At 47.6% G+C, this 18,171-nt stretch overlaps 1 protein-coding gene across 1 annotated transcript; it reads left to right on the plus strand.

Annotated features, from left to right (window-relative positions):
• Positions 1-202: 202 nt before the first annotated feature.
• On the plus strand, positions 203-17,955 carry nckap5l (NCK-associated protein 5-like; the record flags this gene model as incomplete). The annotated part of the gene is made up of 12 exons (XM_083975680.1): positions 203-343; positions 1,527-1,595; positions 1,699-1,737; positions 2,018-2,137; positions 3,233-3,325; positions 4,452-7,085; positions 7,983-8,458; positions 12,305-12,434; positions 12,544-12,616; positions 13,609-13,884; positions 14,983-15,134; positions 17,646-17,955. 12 exons carry the CDS (start codon positions 203-205, stop codon positions 17,934-17,936), a joined length of 4,494 nt encoding a protein of 1,497 aa, XP_083831806.1. The 3' UTR covers positions 17,937-17,955.
• Between the last annotated feature and the right edge of the window lie 216 nt (positions 17,956-18,171).

Below are 18,171 nucleotides of genomic sequence, written 5' to 3' on the forward strand. Positions count from 1 at the left end.
TCAGAGAATAAACTCTGATCCTCGTGTCTGGTTATAGATAGAGGAAGTTCTGTCTCGGCTTCGTTTCCCTTCCACTGCATCTGATGCTTCCTGCCTCCTGTTTGCAGAAGTGATCATCTGTCTGTGTGTGTGTAGAGATCGTGACGCTTCACAGTTTCCCTCTAAGTGTGTGTGTGTGTGTCTGTGTGTGTTGTTGTTGCAGATGAGAACAATGTCCGATGAGACTGAGCAGAGAATGTGCGACGAGGACTTTGGCTCGGACGAGGAGGGCGAGGAGGCGGACGTGGAGTCGTACCTGGAGGACAACAGCAGCGAGCTGATGGACCGACTGAGGGAGCTGGAGGTGAGACACACACACACACACACACACACACACACACACACACACACACACACACACACACACACACACACACACCCAAACAAACAAACACACACCCAGCGAGAGACACAGAAGAAAACATTTCAGTTTCATCCTGAACTCTCTGCAACAAACTGGCCTGAGGAGAAACGATACTACAACAATTTACAGAATCTTGAACTTCTGTGTTTGAGACACTTGTTTAGTTTTAGTTTAGTTCCTCTAGTTTTTGAAAAATTATCTATTTTTAAAGGAATAGTTCACCCAAAATAAAATGTTTCACTCATTATCTCCTCCCCCTCATGTGGACTAAGGGCTGGGAGAAGTTTCAGAGTCCTCCGTGGCTTCTCTGAGTTACAGGGGGTCTCGGTGTAGCAGTGCATGTCCATATAACGGTTGCAAATGAATACCAACTGTCTTCGTAACAAAAAGACACACCAAAAAACATCCAAATACCTCCATGCTGCTCGTATGTAATGTCCGTCTTCTATTGAAGCCCCAACATGAGAAATTGTTCCCAAAAAATTTTAAAAAGTCTATGTTTTAAGCTTGTTTGTAGCGGAAGCTCCCAGTGTCTCAGTTCACTGCTTAGTGCAAATCGTGCGAGATTTGAGACTTTGAATTTTGGGTGAACTATCCCTTTAAAAGTGTTACAGCCGCTGTAAATTAGGGCTGTCCCAATCCGATATTGATATCGGATATCGGTCCGATATCAGCCAAAAATCGGATTATATCAGGCTGCATCTAAAGTCTCTGATATAAACGCTCCGGTAGAAATTAAATAACTTAAATGAACTTGTCTTGAACTGTTTGCACTTTAAAAGTATATTTTTTTATGGATTTATGGAGTTTATTTTTCAGGGTCTCCTAATTTATTTTTTATTTATTCTATTCAATTGATTTGTTAATAATAAATGGGTCAGTTTTTCTCATACTGTTGCCTTTTCTAACATCCCACTCTACAAAATAAGTAATGAAAGTATGTATGAGTCGTGCTGATATCATATCATATCGGATCGATATCGGTATCGGCCGATATTCAAGGCTGCAATATCGGTGTCGTATCGGAATGAAAACACTGAACAATATTTACTACTGTGACTCATCTCTGATTGATTTGGTGTCAGGTTCATGATGTTTTTTTATTTTTATTTTCTGGTCACAGGCAGAAAACTCAGCTCTGATGTTGGCCAACGAGAGTCAGAGGGAGGCGTACGAGAGATGTCTGGATGAGGTGAGGTCTTCACGCTCATCAATAACTAATAATTGAACAGTAAACGACAGATTTAGTGGAGTCGGTGTGTGACGTGTGTGTCTGTGTGTGTCTGTGTGTTCAGGTGGCCAACCACGTGGTCCAGGCGCTGCTCAACCAGAAGGTAAAACACCTGGTAGACCGAAATAAACACACTTAACTAAACTAAACTAAACCTGAGTCTGTTCTCTGGACGGTTTCACTGTAACATCGTAGACTAAGGTGTGTGTGTGTGTGTGTGTGTGTGTGTGTGTGTGTGTGTGTGTGTGTGTGTGTGTGTGTGTGTGTGTGTGTGTGTGTGTGTGTGTGTGTTTGTGTGTGTGTCTGTGTGTGTGTGTGTGTGTGTGTGTGTGTGTGTGTGTGTGTGTGTGTGTGTGTGTGTGTGTGTGTGTGTGTGTGAACAGGATCTGAGAGAAGAGTGCATCAAGCTGAAGATGTTGGTGTTCGACCTGGAGAGACAGAACCGAGCACTTTGTGAACTTTTCCAGCAGAAACTGCCAAACCAGCCCACGGCTCACTATCAGGTAAACCAGCTCCTTCACAATAAAAGCAGACGTTTGTGTTAAAGCTCCTTCAGAATAAAAGTAGATGTTTGTGTTAAAGCTCCTTCACAATAAAAGTAGATGTTTGTGTTTAAGCTCCTTCAGAATAAAAGTAGATGTTTGTGTTAAAGCTCCTTCAGAATAAAAGTAGATGTTTGTGTTAAAGCTCCTTCACAATAAAAGTAGATGTTTGTGTTTAAGCTCCTTCAGAATAAAAGTAGATGTTTGTGTTAAAGCTCCTTCAGAATAAAAGTAGACGTTTGTATTAAAGCTCCTTCACAATAAAAGTAGACGTTTGTGTTAAAGCTCTTTCACAATAAAAGTAGAGGTTTGTGTTAAAGCTCCTTCACAATAAAAGTAGACGTTTGTATTAAAGCTCCTTCACAATAAAAGTAGATGTTTGTGTTAAAGCTCCTTCACAATAAAAGTAGATGTTTGTGTTAAAGCTCCTTCACAATAAAAGTAGACATTTGTGTTAAAGCTCCTTCACAATAAAAGTAGATGTTTGTGTTAAAGCTCCTTCACAATAAAAGTAGATGTTTGTATTAAAGCTCCTTCAGAATAAAAGTAGACGTTTATGTTAAAGCTCCATACAGTATAAAGGTAGATGTTTGTATTAAAGCTCCATACAGTATAAAGGTAGATGTTTGTGTTAAAGCTATTAATGTAGATGTTCTCTTATTCTTTATTTTTTATTTTTTATCTGTCTCTTTATCCATCAACTCTTTTAATGTGCATGTACAGGATGAGTGCTGCTCTGAATCTAGTATATTAATAACTGAAGATATTTTATAAGATGATCTGGTGTTTTGACCTCAGCTGATGTGTGTGAAGGAGCTGAAACGGTTAAAACACGTCGACTTCCTGTTTGTGCTGAGCTCTGATTCTCCAGCTGACTCACTGAGTCATGGATCTGAGTCTCTTCACTCGGCGTCTTATTGTTCCACCAGATGCCAGAACAATGCAGCTCCCTGCTCGTCTGTGTGTGTGTGTGTACAATGGCCTCTAGTGTGTGTGTGTGTGTGTGTGTGTGTGCGCTGTCATCATAATAACTGCCTCCTGCCTCTCCTGTTACAGGTCCATGCAGGACCGCTCCCAGACTACAATGCACAGCTGCACAATGACTCTGCCAAACAGGTGGAGCCTGCACAGACTGAAGCACAAGCCAAGGTGATTATTCTCCAGCAGCAGCTACTGTTTCACTGTGACGTCACAGCGCCGCTCTGACATTTCACTCTGTATTGTGTTTTCAATGCTGCGACTCCTGCTGCTAATCTCACTTCCTGTAGGCTACGCATGCACCCAAAGCCCCACCCCGACCACGACCACGACCAAGTCTTGATCTTTAGGGACCGGTCGATATTTATTGAAGGGGCCCCCAGGGAGGATAATAGGGGAGGGTCGTGCTTCTTTCATTTCAGTCTGAGGGATGGTCGGCTAATTTTACTTTAAAGGTTGGGTCTGGAGTTTTGTGCCCAAAAATAAACATTAGACTTATACAAATGAAATCCGTCTTAATCATCACCTCTGGGCTTCTAGTCCTGTGTGGTGGTGTCTGTGTCTGCAGCCCCTCCCCCTGCCTGTATTTTGGTCTTTTGCTTTGTTTTGTTGTGCACGTACGTCAGAAGCTGATTTCATTTTAGCTCTAAACTCTGTTTATCAACATTTCATTTTTAGGCGAGAAAGTAGCCGTTTAGATCAGCAGTGTGTCGTTAATTTGTCTAAATACCAGCTGTTTACAATTTTTAATTTGGCGCTACTCAAGCTAGCCGTTGTGACCAACGCACTTCCGGTTACTTTCACAAAATAAAACACCCGTTGCCCTTTACATACAGAAAACCATGACGATAGAATTTGTGCTTTTACTTTGAAACAGGAAGCTAACCTACCCTCGATGTAGCTAGCTTGAACCAAAATAAAGCGTCTTTGCTTGAACCCTCCGTTTTGACCGATCTCGTCCCGTTAGCGGCATTTGACCGCTCAAGATGCCTTACCGGAGAGTTTTGTCAGCTCTGAGATGAAGATCGGCCCGCCGGTTTCCCTTTAGAGTTGCTGAAGAGTTTCTCTGATGACTTTAGGTGGAGGCAGGCTAACACTACCCATACACTTCCAGTGTTTGAGCTAAGCTAATTACGGGCGATACGGCTCTATCTCCCTTGTTACTGCACGCACAGTCGAAAGGATGGTGTCTATCTGCTGGTCATGGACTCGGGAGTGAGGCAAGACACGTGAAAAAAAAATGTTGGCGTATCTCTTTAATGTGTCTTTTCTTTTTTTCCTGTCCTTCCTTCTGCAGGGAAACGGCTACCGCACACAGCACTCCTCCCCGGGCCCCCGGGGGCCGGCCGCCTCCATGGAGGCGCTGTCGCCCTTCTTCAAGAAGAAAGCTCACATCCTGGAGGTTCTGCGCAAGATGGAGGAGACGGACCCGCTCAAGTTCCACCCGTCCACCGCCGGCCTGTCCTTCTGCGACTACAGCCAGGTGCTCATGTCCACCGAGGCCGTGCTCGCCACCGCCGCTGCCACCGCCACCGCCGACCCGCTGCCCCTCCCGCTGCAGTGCAAACCCCACCACAACCACAACCACGCACACTGTCACTGCTCCTGCTCCGACGCCACCGCTGCTGCCACCGCCGACACGCACCAACACGTCAACGGGGACGGGGCGGTGAAGAGCGAGGGGGGGAACGCCAACGCCGCCGCCTGCTGTTTACACTGCAAGAGGAGCCCGGACGGCCCCAAACCGCCCTGCAACAACCACGTCTGTAGCTCCGCCCCCAAAGCCTCCGCCGCCGCCGCTGCTGCAGCTGAATGTCACAGTAAAAGCCGAGCAGCAGACAAACACCATCATCACCATCATCATCATCATCATCACCAGCAGCCGACGGCGGCGGCGGCGGCGGGAGGCTCCGTCCACCCGTCGGCGCCGTCGGAGATCGAGGAGGCGCCGGAGCAGCAGCCGGACCGTCCAGACTGTGACCTGCAGCCCAGCGACGGCGTTCACAACGGCCTGGCGCTCTCCGACGACCCCTCGGAGAAGGACGGCGGCGCCGGCGGTGTTGGCGGTGGTGATGGCGTCTCGGAGCAGGAGGAGGCGTCGTCCTCGGTCAGAGCGAGCGCCTCCGTCAGCCCCAGCTCCTCCTGCCTCAGCGACGTCAAAGCCGCCGCCATCAACTCTCCGTCCAAGCTGCTCAAGTTCTTGAAGATCCCCTCGATGGGGGACAAGTCGCCGACCAACGCCGCCAACGCCAACGCCGCCAACGCCAACGCCGCCGTGCGCCTGAGCCCCCAGCTGACGCGCAGCTCCCGCATCCCCTGCCGCACCAACAACTACGAGGTTTACCACTCGCCCGTCCCGACGCGCCGAGCCACGACCACGGAGCGGTGCAGGCAGCCGCCGCCGCCGCCGTCCAGGTCCGAGTCCTACCCGGCCACCACGCACTCGGCGCCGACCTCGCCGCCGCAGCAGCCCGAGGGCGAGGACGTCGTCTGCACGCCGCCGCCACCGCCGCCGCCCGCCAAGGACGTCAGCTACAGCAGCCTGTCGGCGCCCAAAGCCAAGGCCACCGCCCACAGAGTCCCGCACTACGAGAACGTGTGCGACGTGGCGGCGAGGGACGAGGAGTCGCCGCGGCTCCTCGCCCCGTCGCAGCCGAAGACCAACGGAGGAGGAGACAGGAAGCTGGTGAAGTCTCTGCCGGAGAGCGTCCTGAACGCCGCGACGCCTCAGAGGAAGCAGTCGTCGACCTCGTCCTCCTCCTCGTCCTCAGATGGCGAGGAGGACGAAGACGAGGATGGCGAGGAGGAGGAAGAGGAGGAGGAGGAGGAAGACTCTGACAGCCCGGTGTGGGTCAACCACCACCGCCACCACCACAGCCTCCCCAGCGCCTCCTCCTCCGCCGCTGCCTCCGCCCGCGGTAAAGCTCAAGGCCGCGTTTCCACCGCCGGCTACTCACGCAAACAGGAAGCGGACATCAGGGAGGAAACGGCGACAGTGGCACAGACTCCTCCCCCTGCTCATCATCATCATCCGCCACCGCCTCCTCCGACGAGGAGGAGCGACTCCTCCTCCATCCCTAAGAGGCCGGGTGCAAGTGCGAGTGCGAGTGCCGCGGCTGCAGCGGCTGCAAGGGGGCCGGCCGACTCCAGCCACCACGCCTTCAAGGACCGGCTGGCCGCGCTGGGGAAGCTGCGGAGCTCGGAGGACCTGCAGGCCGGCGGCGGCGGCGAGGGAGGAGGAGGAGGAGGAGGCGGCGGCTTCGTGGAGGAGCAGAGACACTCCAGACACACGGACTCTCTGGACGGGAAACATAAAGCAGGAGCGCCGGCGGTGGCGCCGGCGGGGCTGAAGTACCCGGGCTCGGCTCAGATGTACGAGCAGCAGCAGCAGCAGCAGCCGCCGCCGCCGCCGCCATCGGCATCGGGGAGGTCTCACCCACCGCCACCGTCGTCATCGTCGTCGGGGAAACAACAGGATCTGTGTGTGTCAAAGAGTAAGATCGGCCTCCCGTCGCCCAATGCCGACGCCCCTCAGGTGCTACGCAACAACATCAAGTGTCCCGGCTCCTTGAACCTTCCCTACGGCGCCAAGTCCGGTCCCCACGGCGGCGTTAGCAGCAGCCCCAACAAGATCCCGCCAAAGTCTCCGTCCAAACCGTGTCACCACGGCCCGCCGCCGCCGTCCGTCCACCGGAGCGGCGGGAAGTCGTCATCCTCCGACGCCGCTGCTGCTGCTGCCGGTGCCCCTCGCTACTCGTCCAAGTCCGAGGAGAGGACGAAGATCAGCGGGAAGGGGAAGAAGAACCCAATGTACGGCGACAGCCTCCCGCCGCCGCCGCCGAGGCCTCCCGCCTCCTCCGAGGTGGAGAAGCTGCCGCCGCCGCCAACGCAGCCGCTGGCGCCCAGCCCGCAGTCGGCCATCGAGCAGAAGGTTGGTTTGTTTGTTTATTATACGGATCCCCTGGGGTCCAACAGTATCAAATATACATTCAATAATACAAAAACATTATAGAGAGACTTTATATAAAAAAAACAAAAATTAAAAACAAAGAAAATACAAAAAACAAGTGAGCAATATACCTCACCTAACAAAACAAAACCCATACTCTATACCCCATAGACCAGAGCGGCATTTTTATGCAAATGAGAATGACTGATGCATCCTGGGTAATTTAGGGGCAGCACCCGGCATTTTTAAATTGCACTCAGTGGCTTTTTGTGTTTTGATGGAGCGTAGACTAACTAACAATCAATTTGAATGTTTTATTTTTTGTTTCTTTTGTAGCACTATGTCTCATAATTATTTTGACACCCTCTTTGAAACCCACCGTTCACGCTATCTTGAAAAATTACAATTAATTAATCTACCAGTATGCTCCTTTAACCTCCCACAATGATCAATGACTCCACAAAGTGGCCAGAAATGTCTGAGCCAGACATCTACACGTATTTGGTGGAATCACCGGGAGGTTTTGGCTAAGTGTTGTCTGTAAATAGCCTGTTAATAGCCAACTTTTTGTTAGTTACTTTGTCAATTCAGTTAGGCTGAACTTTTCAATGGAGGGATGCCGGGCACTGCCCCTAAATTACCCAGGATGCATCAGTCATTCTCATTTGCATAAAAATGCTGCTCTGGTCTATACTCCATACTCCCTACTCCATAGTGAGCAATATGCCTCACCTAACAAAACAAAATCAGAGTGAGCGTTTCCACTTTAGTATGTGATGACTTACTAACAAAAAAATGGATAAAGCACAGTAACAAACGGGTTCTCTCACACACATAATATCTGCATATTATATATGTGTACATTATTTCACAATCAAGGTGATGAAGGGCATCGAGGAGAACCTGCTGAAGCTGCAGGAGCAGGACCGAGGAGGCAGCGGCGGCGGTGGCGGTGGCGGTGGAAGCGGCGGCAGCAGCGGGGAGGTGAAGCAGAAAACGTCTAACGGCATCGCCAGCTGGTTCGGCCTGAAGAAGAGCAAGCTGCCGGCGCTGAGCAGGAAGACGGACGGCGCCAAGGCCAAGGACGAGAAGAAGGAGTGGAAGATCAACATCGGCAGGGACTCGGCCAAGACGGCGGCGAGCAGGTGCAAGGAGGGCGTGGAGGGGCTGAACATCTCCACGCTGATGGAGAAGGCGGAGGGGCTGCGGCGCGCGCTGGAGGAGGAGCGGGCGTACGTGGAGCGGTCCGGCCGCGGTCACTCCTGCGAGGTGGTGATGGACCCGACGCAGGGCCAGCTCGCTGTCATGTACCGGGGAGCGCGCTCCGACAACTTCATGCAGCAGCTGCTCAACAGGTGAGAGGACGACATCATCATCATCATCATCCTCTTCCTCTTCATCTCCACTTCTTCATCTTCTTCCCACAGTTTACTTGGACAGAGCCCCATACTCCCTACTCCATGCTCTCTACTCTCTACTCCCTATTCCCTACTCCCTACTCAATACTCCATACTCCCTACTCCGTACTCCATACTCCATACACCCTACTCCCTACCCCCTACTCCCTACTCCATACTCCCTACTCCCTACTCCATACTCCCTACTCTGCTCAACAGGTGAGAGGACGACATCATCTTCCTCATCATCTTCATCTCCCCTTCTTCATCTTCTTCCCACAGTTTACTTGGACAGAGCCCCATACTCCCTACTCCCTATTCCCTACTCCATACTCCCTACTCCCTATTCCCTACTCCGTACTCCCTACTCCATACTCCTTACTCCTTACTCCTCACCCCTTACTCCATACTCCCTACTCCATACTCCCTACTCCATACTCCTTACTCCTCACCCCTTACTCCCTACTCCCTACTACATACTCCATACTCCCTACTCCTTACTCCATACTCCCTACTCCCTACTCCCTACTCCATACTCCCTACTCCATATTCCCTACTCCATACTCCCTACTCCCTATTCCCTACTCCATATTCCCTACTCCATACTCCCTACTCCCTACTCCGTCCCTACTCCATACTCCTTACTCCCTACTCCTTACTCCATACTCCCTACTCCCTACTCCGTCCCTACTCCATATTCCCTACTCCATACTCCCTACTCCATACTCCCTACTCCATATTCCCTACTCCCTACTCCCTACTCCCTACTCCATACCCCCTACTCCATACTCCCTACTCCGTCCCTACTCCATACTCCTTACTCCATACTACATACTCCCTACTCCATACTCCCTACTCCTTACTCCCTACTCCTACACTCCCTACTCCATACTACATACTCCCTACTCCATACTCCGTCCCTACTCCATACTCCCTACTCCTAACTCCCTACTCCATACTCCCTACTCCCTACTCCGTCCCTACTCCATACTACATACTCCCTACTCCATACTCCCTACTCCTTACTCCCTACTCCTATACTCCCTACTCCATACTCCGTCCCTACTCCATATTCCCTACTCCTAACTCCCTACTCCATACTCCATACTCCCTACTCCATACTCCCTACTCCATACTACATACTCCGTACTCCATACTCCCTACTCCATATTCCCTACTCCCTACTCCATACTCCATATTCCACACTCCATACTCCCTACTCCATACTACATACTCCGTACTCCATACTCCCTACTCCATATTCCCTACTCCCTACTCCATACTCCCTACTCCATACTCCATATTCCACACTCCCTACTCCCTACTCCATACTCCCTACTCCCTACCCCCTACTCCCTACTCCATACTCCCTACTCCATACTCCCTACTCCCTACTCCATACTCCCTACTCCCTACTCCCTACTCCCTACTCCCTACTCCCTACTACATACTCCCTACTCCATACTCCATACTCCATACTCCCTTTTCCATACTCCATACTCCCTACTCCATACTCCATACTCCCTACTCGGGCTCCAGACTGCAACTAAATGGTCGCATTTTGCGACTAAAATTTGATACAATGCGAGTAAATTTTTCATCTACTCGCGCATGTGCGACCAGTAAATTTGCCCCGATATTTTTTTTTTTTTTAATGACCACTGCGATTGGCTAATGTGTGAAAAGAAGCGTGTGTTTCTTTTCTCTACATCTCGGAGCGGAGGAGACGTCTTTCCACAGCGCAGCTCCGTGTGAAACAGCAGGAGACACACAGACCGGCGACCTGCGTGTGTGTGTGTGCTGTACGTCACCCGTGATATTTTTTTTTCTTCCGACGGCTCGCTACAAACCTTAAACATCCCATAATATGCTCGCGCTCTCAGCAGCGGTACTCAAATCGTCATAAGGGAACGAAGCAGGTTGACTCGCATTGCAGAACAGCGCTGCACAGAGGCTCCCAAACGGAAATGATTATTGATTGATTGTTGATCGATAGATTTTTTTTTTTTTTTGGCCGTGCGGCGGGGAGGTGGGGGGGGGGGGGATTGATGCCAAGGAGTCTGTGCACATGTGGCTCAATCAGGGTCAACAGCCAAAGAGGCCAAACTACAGGGGCTGTCCTACACAGGGACCTTGTCCCCCAGGGTGGGGGGGTCTGTGGGTCTGTTCTTGGATGAGTTTACCACAAGGTGTGTGTCTAAACATTATAGTTTCTGCATTTATCAAAGTTTTTATCAGTAATACAGTGAAAATTTACTTTGCAAGTCGATTTCGGTGTGCGCCCCTAAATTTTCTGTTTGCGCTCCTAAAATTTTAAGTTAGGGGCCACTGTGCTCCTAGTCAAAAAAGTTAGTCTGGAGCCCTGATACTCCTTACTCCCTACTCCATACTCCATACTACATACTCCCTACTCCTTACTCCCTACTCCATACTCCTTACTCCTCACCCCTTACTCCATACTCCATACTACATACTCCCTACTCCCTACTCCATATTCCATACTCCTTACTCCATACTCCATACTACATACTCCCTACTCCCTACTCCATATTCCATACTCCATACTCCATACTCACTACTCCTACACTCCCTACTCCTACACTCCCTACTCCCTACTCCATACTCCATACTCCCTACTCCCTACTACATACTCACTACTCCATACTCCCTACTCCCTACTCCTACACTCCCTACTCCATACTACATACTCCATACTCCTTACTCCCTACTCCTTACTCCCTACTCCTACACTCCCTACTCCATACTACATACTCCATACTCCTTACTCCCTACTCCTTACTCCCTACTCCATACTCCCTACTCCTTACTCCCTACTCCTTACTCCTTACTCCCTACTCCCTACTCCATATTCCCTACTCCATACTCCCTACTCCCTACTCCGTCCCTACTCCATACTCCTTACTCCCTACTCCTTACTCCATACTATATACTCCCTACTCCTTACTCCCTACTCCATACTCCTTACTCCTCACCCCTTACTCCATACTCCATACTACATACTCCCTACTCCCTACTCCATACTCCCTACTCCTTACTCCCTACTCCATACTACATACTCCCTACTCCTTACTCCCTACTCCATACTCCTTACTCCTCACCCCTTACTCCATACTCCATACTACATACTCCCTACTCCCTACTCCATATTCCATACTCCATACTCACTACTCCTACACTCCCTACTCCCTACTCCATACTCCCTACTCCCTACTACATACTCACTACTCCCTACTCCTTACTCCCTACTCCTACACTCCCTACTCCATACTACATACTCCATACTCCTTACTCCCTACTCCTTACTCCCTACTCCCTACTCCTTACTCCCTACTCCTTACTCCCTACTCCTTACTCCATACTCCCTACTCCATACTACATACTCCATACTACATACTCCCTACTCCCTACTCCATACTCCCTACTCCATATTCCATACTCCATACTCCATACTACATACTCACTACTCCATACTCCCTACTCCCTACTCCTACACTCCCTACTCCATACTACATACTCCCTACTTCCTACTCCCTATTGATTGATTAGGACTATCTGAGTGTTGATCAGCTGACTGGTTGTAACCTGCTGCATCATCCTCACCAACTCTGCCACAGTGACTCAGCAACAACACCAGCAGCAGCTTTTTTGGGGGCTCCTGTCACCATGGCAACACGAAGCAGCAGAACAAAACCAAGCAGCAAGGAAGAAGAGACAGAAAAGACCGGATAAATAAATAAATAACTGAATAAATGAAATGTTTTCTGTCTCTCTCTGTGTCTGCAGAGTGGACGGGAAGGACGTGATCGCCGTCCCTCAGCGCCGCCTCTCCTTCGACTGCAAGACGTCCAAACCCGTGTTCGCCCAGCACAGTGATGTCATCAGTCACACCAGCAGCCGCGACGACATGGACAAGGTGAGTGATGATGACAGTATTACTATTTATTTTATTTTATTTTTAATATCTGTGGACTAAATACTGGTGAGATTCAGATTTAAATCTTCTCCTCCTTCTTCTTCTTCAGGGATCAGAGAGAATCGGGAAAATCACGTCCGATGAAAACCTTGCAGACTCAGTTCACTCTCAGCACTTCGCAGGTGAGTTTGTGATTCTCTGTGAAACTGCATCTGGATTCTGGACTGATGTGGACCTCGGCTTGAGATAAATAATAAATAAGAGTGATTCTCTCCTGCTCCTGTGAACCAGTCGATCAATAGGAGGATATTATCTGTAACCATATATCTTGGGAATTCAAACTACTGTAACTCCAAAGATAGAAATATTCTCTGAGTTTGTTTCAGGAAACTGTTTTACAGATCAAACAATGACTCACAGAAACCTGCAGATGAATTAAAATGAAAATATTAGTTGTTGCTCCAGAAAAGATAATAAAGTTACTTAGACCGGGTAGAAAACCAGCACGTAATTTGAATGAGAACAGTAGTAACGAACTAGAGTTTAGCTATATGTTTTTCACGCCCTATCACTGTTTAGACAAATCTGAAATGATTGAAGAAACATTACTATTTCTGTGTGTGTGTTTTGTGTTGCTATGTGTTGTATTTATTCAGTTTGGGGGAATCACAGTGTCTAGAAAGCATCAGTGGCTGCAGCTGACAGGGACAGCTAACAGTAGCTAAGCTAACGGCGGTAGCTAAGCTAACAGCAGGACGTCAGCTGTTAAAACCCTCCCGTTGTGGGACACGACATGAAACTACTCCAGTTAGCTCAGTCTTGTTGGAACTCAGATATCTGCTGGAGAAAATATTTTTTCATGGAGCGTTTATTGAGTCACTGAGTTATTAAAGTTAAACAGGTAGCTAACCGTTAGCCCGGCTAATCTATGATAACCATGACTAATTACAAAAATGTGCACACAGAAATAGTAATGTTTGTCCAATCATTGGTTTTATAAACTTTACAAACATCAGATTAGTCTAAACGGTGATAGTGACATGAAAAATTAGATATATATAGTGAAACTCTCGTCCGTCACTATTGTTCTCATGCTGGTTCTCTACCCGGAAGTAGTTGTAAACAACAAGGAGATTCGTTCTGAGCCTTCCATCCTCTTCCTCTTCGTCCTCAGGTTCTGGAGCCTCCACCTACACCCTGGACAGCGGCATCGGGACCTTCCCTCTCCCCGACTGCAGCAGCGGCGCGGCGGGTCGCGGTCTGTCTAAGACGCGGACCGGGTCGGACCGCCACTCCTCCGGGTCGCCGGGCCGCGCCGGCCGCCGGGCTCGAACCCTGGACCGCGAGCTGACCAACCAGGAGGAGAGCTACATCCCACACAAACAGCTGATCCCAACCATCCAGTACGGAGCCGTGATGGAGGGACGAGGGACCGGGGTCATCAGAGAAGGTGCCGGCACACGGACACGCCGTTGTTATAACTGTTATAATAACACCGTGATTATTACACTGTTGTTATTACACTAAACACTGTGGTTGTAACACTGTTATTATAACACTGGTTATTACACTGTTGTTATAATACTGTGGTCATTACTTAAGCAATATATCACGACATGTGATATATTGCTTTTATAAAACAGTTATAAAACAGTTAACAATAATGACAATATAAAAGAGGGATACGCAATCAATTTCATGTAGTTTTATTCAACCAGAAATACATATTATCCAATAAAAAGCTGTTCCCAGCTGTCCAGACGTTAGCTCCAAGTAGCTCTGCATCTGGTCTTTTCCTCTGTCACTGCTCAGTCCCCTCTACCATTGTTAACCCTCTGGAGGTCAAAGTTCACCTTAAACATGTGAATTCAACTACTTTAGTCCATTTTTTAACATCGTAGAAACATCGACTGTCTGTTGCTACGGACTGCAACAGTCCGTTGTCATGGATACATGACAACAACTTCCATTCACCAGTCATACGTGCCTGAGGCGGAGTGATAGCCTACACTGTGATAAGGCTTTAGAATAGTAGCCGTGGTATATGCTCAATATACCACGGTTAACAACCAATCAGATCGCTGGATTTCACCTTTCTGTTCTATAAACTGTAATTATAACACAGTGGTTGTTACACTGTTATTATAACACTGGTATTGTAACACTATGGTTATAACACAATTAAACTTACAGTGTGATTATAACACTGTTGTAATAACACTATGTTTATAACAAAGTGGTAACACTGTTGTAATAACACTATGTTTATAACAAAGTGGTAACACTGTTATTATAACACAGTGATAATACAATAATTTTCCATTGATCAAATCGATCAGTTACTGGAAGTTTCTAGTTTCTTCAGTTGTCAACATTAAGTTTCATGATGATCAATCCGATTAATAACCAATATCTGTATTGATCAATAACCGATATCTGTATTGATCAGTAACCAGTATCTGTATTGATCAATAACCAATATCTTTATTGATCAATAACCAGTATCTGTATTGATTAATAACCGATACCTGTATTGATGACTCCACAGACAGAGAGGCGCATGGGGCCCACGTGTTCTCACCGCGCTCTAAGACCTGGACCTTCCCCAACCTGAAGACCCCGGCCGGACCGGCGGAGGTTTACCTGGCCGTGGAGGAGGAGGAGGAGGAGGCCGGGACCTTCGGCTCGCCCTTCAGAGGGGTGAGGTCACCTACACACACACACACACACATACATCTACACACATCTACACACCTACCTACACACACACCTGGACACACCTAGCAGACAGGCTGTCAGACAGTAGGAATAAAGTTAAATTGGAAAAGGTTGAAGGTTGACCAGAGGTTTTTATCAGACGGTTCAAAGGAAACGTTCCTGAAAATGAGCTGGAATTTAAAGGGATAGTTCACCCAAAATTGAAATTTCACTCATTATCTCCTCCTCCCCCTCATGTGGACTTCTCTGAGTTACAGGGGGTCTCGGCGTAGCAGTGCATGTCCATATGACGGTTGCAAATGGATACCAACTGTCTTCGTAACAAAAAGACACACCAAAAAACATCCAAATACCTCCATGCTGCTCGTATGTAATGTCCGTCTTGTATTGAAGCCCCGAAATGCAAAATTCTTCCGAAAAAAATTAAATAAGTCTATATTTCAAGCTGTTTTGTAGCAGAGGCTCCTCTTCTTCCGCTACACACATATGGAGGTATGTGGATGTTTTTTGGTGTGTCTTTTTGTTATGAAGACAGTTGGTATCCATTTGCAACCGTTATATGGACATGCACTGCTACGCCGAGACCCCCTGTAACTCAGAGAAGCCACGGAGGACTCTGAAACTTCTCCCAGCCCTTAGTCCACATGAGGGGGAGGAGATAACGAGTGAAATTTCAATTTTGGGTGAACTATCCCTTTAATATAAATATATAAATATAATATCATATTATTTTAGATCTGCTTCTGAATTACATTTACATTCATGCAGATTTCATTTCAGGTTGAGTTTGATGTTTGTTTTCAGCTGCTTTAGAAAAGTTTTGTCTTTGAAACTGATGATTATGAACAAACACAAAAACACACTGTAACATAAAGTGACTGTGACACGGTTTAGATTCAGTTCTCGACTCGTCGTTCAGATCTTTTCAGCAGAAAACAGAAGAAATCAGATATGAGGAATGTTTCTTGTTGCCCAGAGCAGTGAAGGTCAGTTTACAGCACGGGGAACTTAACGTGGTGTCAGGTGCAAACACAAAAGGTACAAAAAATAGTAAAAGGCAGTGATAAAATAAGATAAAATAGAAATTAAAAATATTCTGGTGCAAAAAATATGCATATACTATATACACATTTTATTTTATTTTTTTCTTTTGTCATGAAACAAACTAAACGAAGCTCCAGTGATTGAACTGATAGTTTTCTGGATGTTTTGTGGTGAACAGAAACAATCTGGGTCAGTGACAGACTGAAAATACACAGGCAGTAAAGTAGAGTTACATTATTAAAATCTGCACTCACGTCTTACATAATGTAAAAAAAAAACCACTGAGCCACATTCTCCCTCTACAAATTATTAATAATCTGAATATTAAAGTCTCCCGGTGGAGGTCGACCCTCTGTGACCCGGAGCGGCTGTTACATAACCAGCGCTGCCGGGAAAACGCCGTTTATAAATAAAGAGAGTTACTACTTTATCAGTAATGAATAATCAATCAATAAAGTTACAGTTTCCCCTGTTGCAACCTTGACTCAAGAAGTCCCTTCACTAAATATTAACACACCCGTTAAAGTTAAAGTTAAACGTTATAGACACATTAGTTTCAGTCCATCAACTGGTCGGAAAGAAGCCGTTTATCTAGAACTTAACCACCTCACTCATAGTCCTCCAAGTAATTTGACATGTCTGAGCATTTTTTTAATAATAGTTACATTTCCTGCCAATTACTCACTTTTGTAATGTAATAACTCAGTTAAGTACTCCACTGTAGGTGGATCAAATTTTGAATATTGATCATTCTTTTGTGGTCACACCATGCAGCATTTTCGGGGGCATTCAGTCTTACCATTGTAAAAAAAAAAATGGTTCAAATGTCTTTTCAAATGACATAAAAATGTACATTATTATAACAGAACTGATGCTTTTAAAAACCATTTTCTTTAAAGATATTTTTGAATTGCTCATCTTACTAACCTTTCTCTGTCTGACCCATATGTATATACTATATATATATATATACAGTAAGAGTCACAACTACAGACAGATGGATGGATGGATGGATGGATGGATGGATGGATGGATGGATGGATGGATGGATGGATGGATGGATGGATGGATGGATGGATAGATAGATAGATAGATGGATAGATAGATAGATAGATAGATAGATAGATAGATAGATAGATAGATAGATAGATAGATAGATAATCTAATCTCGATCTAATCCTGAAGGAAATTCCTCAGTCAGCTGCTCCATACATTCTGATAGAAATACTAAAAAGAAGAGAGAGAAAAAAACAAAAGCAAAAGAATACAAGATAAATATATATATGGCGGTGCGGTTGCACATCTGCACATCGGAACGTATTCTTCATGTTGCATTCACGTGAAATCGGGCAGATGTCAGACAGACAACAGACGCTTTTCAACGTCACGTACGTAACGTAACGTGTCCATCACTGTAACATCATCTCTTCCTCCTCTTCCTCCTGTCAGAGCCTGAAGGCCGGCGTCCTTCCTCCCTCCTCCTCCTCCTCCTCCTCGTCCTGCAGCCGTGTGGTCGACCCCGGCAGCCTCCCGGTGCCGGTCCAGTCCGGTCTGAGCCGGCGGGGGGGGAAAGGCCGCGCGCCGAGCGTCCCCGAGATGAGCCGCGAGGCCGGGCTGGAGCTGCTGAGGGAGCGGCCCGAGGAGGCGCTGTCGCCGAGCCGACCGCCGGTCCCCGAGACGCCCGAGTCCCTGAGCGACTCGCTGTACGACTCGCTGTCGTCCTGCGGCAGCCAGGGGTAACCACGGCAACCGGCTGAACGGACGGCTGAACTGTGATGCTGCTGCTGCTGCTGCTGCTGCTGACTGAAGAACCTGTGGAAGATCAATCAGCTGCTTCTCTGTTGCAACTGGAAAATACAAATAAAGACGACGACGGATCGATGGATCGATTATAGACTCTCCTCAGGATTTACAATAAACATGAAGCCAAAAGCCACAGAGTAACACACACACACACACACACACACACACACAC

Source organism: Trachurus trachurus (assembly GCF_905171665.1).
Source record: "Trachurus trachurus genome assembly, chromosome: 7".
Lineage (NCBI taxonomy): Eukaryota > Metazoa > Chordata > Actinopteri > Carangiformes > Carangidae > Trachurus > Trachurus trachurus.